Below are 6131 nucleotides of genomic sequence, written 5' to 3' on the forward strand. Positions count from 1 at the left end.
TTTTTATTTCAGTAATTTCTCCCGTCTCAATAAAAATGTTCTGTTAAATGTTCTAACTGACACTGACTTTGTTAATTTTCCAGTTGATCATGCAGTTGAGGAATCCCATACAGCTCTATTCTTTAACCAAGGACAGTGCTGCTGTGCTGGGTCACGTACATATGTTCAAGAGTCTATCTACAACAGATTTGTGGAGCAGAGTGTGGAAAGAGCAAAACTTCGAACTGTAGGAGATCCGTTTGATTCCAAGAATGAGCAGGGGCCACAGGTAAATGTATACTGAATTGAAAACTAGTTGAGAATGTTTGGTTTTTTGCCATTTAAGGAATGCTATCATTTTTGCCGCCCTTGCTATAGAAAGGACATGTATGGCACTTCTAACCATTACAGTCAGGCTGGAATTTATACCCTACGCTAGGAGAGAGCAGAGTGCAAAATTAGCTGCTGTTGTGGTAGCACATGCAAGTCATTACCCACCTTTACTTGGACTTTACCAATTAATAACCATTTAAGAGCTTCCTCCTGCTGTTTTTACCTATGGCGAGAGTGCCATTGCCATATGGCAAGGCAGCCAAGCGAAAACTAGTGGCCATGGAGATGCGAACAGAGTCACTCATGTTTGGGCGCTCTCTTCTGCTTTTGGTAACTCTGCTAGCATTAGAGATGCTTCTTCTTGAATTGGCTGGTAGCTCTTGGATGCTAATCCTCCTTTTTGATCGCAGCAAATATACAGCCAATGGCATAGCCAACATCTCAAAGATTTTAGTATCAGTTTTGTTTGTTTTTTACTCCTCCAAGTAAATATTTTTTTTTAATTTCTTGGTCACTAGCTTCTGTCTGGTATTGATTGCACCCACTAACTCACTGGTGTGTACAGTAGAATTGCTACACTAAATTAATGCCAGTGCAAAGGATAACTGCCTCTTATGTGCCTCCAATCATACTGAAGAATGTACCTAAAGAAAGGGAAGTCGAGGGAACGATTCCGGTTCTCCTAAAAATAGTCATTGCTACATTTGATCTGATTTTCTGCCAGCCTTCATTCTGACTTTGCTAATAGTGTCAAATTCATAAATTATTCTTAAGCAGGTGTGAAGAATTACTTTAACTGGTAGTTGTGATACCTTTTAATGTTAGAATTCTGTTGACACTTGCTATCTGACTCACCAATGAAAAGTAGCACTTGTTAGAAACTAGTTGATGCAAATTTAAAAATCACACAACACCAGGTTATAGTCCAACCTGGTGGTGTGACTTTTCACTTTTTTACACCCCAGTCCAACACTGGCATCTCAAATCTTGATGCAAATGATATTGAATTACAGTAAGAGTTGACTGCATTCAAGGAGGTTGGGGAATGATTTGAACAGAAAATGACAAAGTACATGAAATGATTTCACTGGAATCTTAAGTTCCGGATGGATACTAATTTAATGGAAAAAGTAAAAGATTTGTATTTGTACAGCGCCTTTCATACCACAAAGGTCCTGATATGATTTGCATATAGTGATGTGATTTACATATATTAAACAGTCATCGTTATAATTTTAGGAATTGTAACAGCCAAATTGAACGCAAAGTCACATAAATAGTAATATGGTGATTAGATAATCTGTTTTCGCGAGACCATTGTTGAAGAATAAATGTTGGCCGTGTGTAGGATAGCCCCCTCAAATTTCTTTTGAAACAATACCACAGGATGCTTTATATTCACCTAAGGAGAGCAGCCAATGCATCTGTATCACATGTTATGTGATTTATTGCACCTCCGATACTGAGTAGTGTCAGCCTTGACTTTATGCTGAAGCCCTGAAGAGCCACACAGAATGATTCTTCAATGTGCTTACAAATATTTGGTTTTTAGCTATCAGTCCTGGTCATTGGAACATTTTATGTGAATTTAACAACTGTTGATAACCAGTTATTGTATGTTTATTACAGGTAGATGAAGAGCAATTCAATAAAATTCTGGGATACATTAGTAGTGGAAAAAAGGAAGGAGCCAAACTTCTCTGTGGGGGAGGAGTGGCAGCAGATCGTGGGTTCTTCATCCAGCCAACTGTGTTTGGAGATGTGAAGGATGATATGATTATTGCTAGAGAGGAGGTGAGTTCACACTCCTTTGCAAAATCATGACTAGGATAACAATCTTGTTTCAGAATCAAGAGCTCAGAATATTAGTTGAAAATGTTAAGTTGTATCAGGTTTGCTTTATTATTATTATCTTTGTATTTTGGTAGAAGATTATGGTTTCAAAATTAAAATGTATAATATGGCAACCAGAACTTTACAGTGCTCCAAGTATAGACTAACAAATTTCAGTACGAGTTTAGCACATTTTATAGTTTTTCGATCCCCTTCATTTTGATGACTGCAAATTTTAGTTGTTTTTCTATTAACTATTTTAGACTTTGGAGTAAAATTGCAAATGACAGTGGTCCCACTACTGGTCTTTATGGATCAGTACTTCACATCTTCTGTCACTTGGCTACCTTCTCTGTCTTCCAGCTTTTCTTTTTTGCACTGATCTTTTCTCATTTTTCTATGGTGTAGCACCTTATCAAAGGCCTTTTGGAAATCTGTTGTATCTACTCCAATATCCTTGTCAATTCTCATCAAAATCTAATGATATTAGTAACGTAAGACTTGCTCTTAAAATGCATGTTGACTTTGTTTTGATTCTTTTCGCTTATCCTTTAGTGGGGGTTCCATTATTTTTCCTTCTACTAATGTTGACTGATTTATTGTTCCTTGACATATTCTAAAACCATCTTTTAAATACAAATGTGAATTTAGTCATCTGGTACTCTGATGCACATCTTTTAACTAAACTTAAGTAAAATATTTAAGTCAAAATTGTTTAATAAATTGGTGATTGTGTCACAGTTGTTGACCCGTTTTCCTATTCGTGTTACCAAGAGGAATTGATGGCCCTATTAGCTACTCTGGATAGTGATAATTAATGAGAACCACCTACACTTTTATATGGTGTCTTTTAATAGAATAAAATATTACGAGGTACTTTGGGCATTATAAACCAATAGATTACACACTTTACATTTTGTCAGGGGTGCTAACTAATTTTAGGATTCAAGTAACAATTCATACATCACACTAATTGGATTACAATCTTACGCCCATGTCTCTCTCTTTTATTAATCAAAAATACCACGGAAACATCTATTCCTGCTCATCGATAATGATTAGATGTTATTTCTCCTTAATCAAAACAGATTTGCTAGAAATGTAAAAGACTGTTGAAAATGTATTCAAATATATCAGAATAAATATACATTGTTTTATTTTAATTTAGATCTTTGGACCAGTGATGCAGATTCTGAAGTTTAAGACAGTGGAGGAGGTGATTGAGCGAGCAAATGATTCTGTGTATGGACTTGCAGCAGCAGTGTTTACCAATGATATCAATAAGGCTAACTACGTGTCTCAGGGGCTACGCACAGGAACTGTCTGGTCAGCTTTCCTATATATCTTTGAGTTATGCATTGAGGACGAAACTATATGTTTGGAATATTCTAAGGCTGTGAAATGCATTGAACTTGTATAACCCAAGATTTAACAAAGATTAGTCAGTCATAGTCATACAGTACGGAAACCAACCCTTCGGTCCAACTCATCTGCTCCAACCAGATATCCCAATTTGACCTAAGCCCATTTGCCAGCATTTGGCCCATATTTCCCCCTAACCCCTTCCCATCCAGATGCCTTTTAAATGTATTTGTACTGGCCTCCTCCAATTCCTCTGGCAGTCTGTTCCATATACTCCCCACCCTCTTCAGGTTCCTTTTTAAATCTTGCCCCACACTGTAACCCTATGCCTTTTCGGACTCTTTCCTCTCACCCTGTCTTCGTCCCAAACTCTTCAGTCCCAGCAACATCCTTGTAAATCTTTTCTGCACCCCCTCAAGTTTAACAACATCCTTCCTTTTGGACGGTGACATATTGTTTCACTTTTCCACCAATAGTTGGTGGGTTTGGGTAAATGCAATTTAAAAACTAACAAATATGTACTCGATGAGACTGCTTAATGAATGACAGGACACCAGGAAGCTCAGAAGAACAGGGATCCTGGGGTACTTGTTCACAGACCCTGGAAGGCAGCAGGACAGGTTGACAGGATAGTTAAGGTGGCGTACTGGACACTTGCCTTTATCATTCATGGCACAGATTAAGTGCAGGGAAGTTATGTTGGAGCTGTACAGAATCTTGGTTGGGTCACAGTTGGAATTTTGAGTGCAGTTTTGGGTATCAAATGAAAGGAAGGATGTGATTGCACTGGAGGTGGTGTAGAGGAAATTCACCAGGATATTGCCTGAAATGGAACAGTTTGGCAATGAAAAAGAAGCTGGAGAAGCTTGTGTGTTCTTCAAAGCAAAAAAGGAAAATTATTTTAGGTACATAAGATTGAGGAGCATTGACAGGGTGAACCTGTTCCTCTTGGTTGAAGAGTCAATAACAGGGGGACACACTTTTAAGGTGATAGGAAAGAGTTTGAATGGGAATTTGAGAAAAATGTTTTTTCTTACCAAGAGGGTGGTGGATATCTGGAATGGGTGGATAAGATGGAAACCTCAACTTCTGAAAAGTATTTTGATCAGCATTTTAAATGCCATGACATTTATGGCTTTGGACATATTGCTGGAAAATGGGATTAGTGTAGACTTGGAATAAACCTTTTTCAGTGCAAGCTTTAATGGGCTAAAAACCCTCTTCTGTACTGAATGATTCTATGTAATGATTGTAATGCAATATGAGCATTCTCCCCCTCCCTAAGCCACTACCTCAAGTCTCATTACAGCTAAATTCACAGGACCCTGACCTCTGCAATACCAACCTTGCCCGGAGCAGGAAGCAGCAGAATGACTATTTTTAAAAACAACCCAAACTGTGATTTTAAATAGCTCCATTATGTCACTAAATTTCTGATGTGAAATTATTATTCATGAATGTGTTAAAGACAAAAATCACTTTCTCATGTATTCCTCACTTGTACAATAATGTCACTGCAGAAAAAGTTTACCTATTTCTACCTGAAATTTAAGAAACACATAAGACACTATAACTTTGCAATTGGAAATTGTGCAACATTTATTGCTGTTTTTACTGATGTGACTGCCTGGTTTAAACACTGATTTTGTTTCTAAACTCTGTTTGTCCTTTCCCTGGAATTGTCCCACTCAGCTGTTTGCAGGGGGGAAAAAACTGTTAATTCACAGATTTGGTTCCTTCCTAAAGGAGTTTTGCCATACTTTCATACATAAATGATATGAAGTTATGTTACTGAAATAAGACTACAGGTATACAAAATAATTAGAGGATATTCATATTTTATTTGTATTTCTTTGGAATTTCCAATGATTGGAGGCAGATGTTTGCAGATAAAGGGACAGCTGGAAAATGGGAAGCCCTCAGAAATGAGATAATGAGAATCTAGAGATAGTATATTCCTGTCTGGGTGAAAGGGAAGGCTGGTAGGTATAGGGAATGTTGGATGACTAAAGAAATTGAGGGTTTTGTTAAGAAAAAGAAGGAAGCATATGTCGGGTATAGACAGGATAGATTGAGTGAATCCTTAGAGTATAAAGAAAGTAGGAATATACTTGAGGGAAATCAGGAAGGCAAAAAAGGGACATGAGATAGCTTTGGCAAATAAATTAAGGAAAATCCAAAGGGTTTTTAAAAATTTATTAAGGACAAAAGGGTAAACGAGGGAGAGAATAGGACCCCTAAAAGATCAGCAAGGTGGCCTTTGTGTGGAGCCACAGAAAATGGGGAGATACGAAATATTTTGCATCAGTATTTACTGTGGAAAAGGATATGGAAGATATAGACTGTAGCAAAATAGATGGTGACATCTTGCAAAATGTCCAGATTACAGAGGAGGAAGTGCTAGATGTCTTGAAACAGTTAAAAGTGGATAATTCCCCAGGACCTGATCAGGTGTACCCGCGAACTCTGTGGGAAGCTAGAGAAGTGATTGCTGGACCTCTTGCTGAGATATTTGTATCATCGATAGTCACAGGTGAGGTGCCGGAAGACTGGAGGTTGGCAAACATGGTGCCACTGTTTAAGAAGGGCAGTAAAGACAAGCCAGGGAACTGAATAGTGTAAGC

At 37.8% G+C, this 6131-nt stretch overlaps 1 protein-coding gene across 1 annotated transcript in view; it reads left to right on the forward strand.

Moving 5' to 3' along the window:
- LOC122562400 (aldehyde dehydrogenase, mitochondrial-like) overlaps nucleotides 1–6131 on the forward strand; it is a 45621-nt gene that overhangs the window by 36851 nt on the left and 2639 nt on the right. Inside the window, exons 8-10 of the mRNA XM_043715257.1 lie at nucleotides 84–268; nucleotides 1942–2106; nucleotides 3314–3471. Coding sequence (XP_043571192.1) covers nucleotides 84–268; nucleotides 1942–2106; nucleotides 3314–3471 — 508 coding nt within the window. The remainder of the gene's footprint in view (nucleotides 1–83; nucleotides 269–1941; nucleotides 2107–3313; nucleotides 3472–6131) is intronic.

This window comes from Chiloscyllium plagiosum, chromosome 25, assembly GCF_004010195.1.
Source record: "Chiloscyllium plagiosum isolate BGI_BamShark_2017 chromosome 25, ASM401019v2, whole genome shotgun sequence".
In the NCBI taxonomy this organism is placed as follows: Eukaryota; Metazoa; Chordata; class Chondrichthyes; order Orectolobiformes; family Hemiscylliidae; genus Chiloscyllium; species Chiloscyllium plagiosum.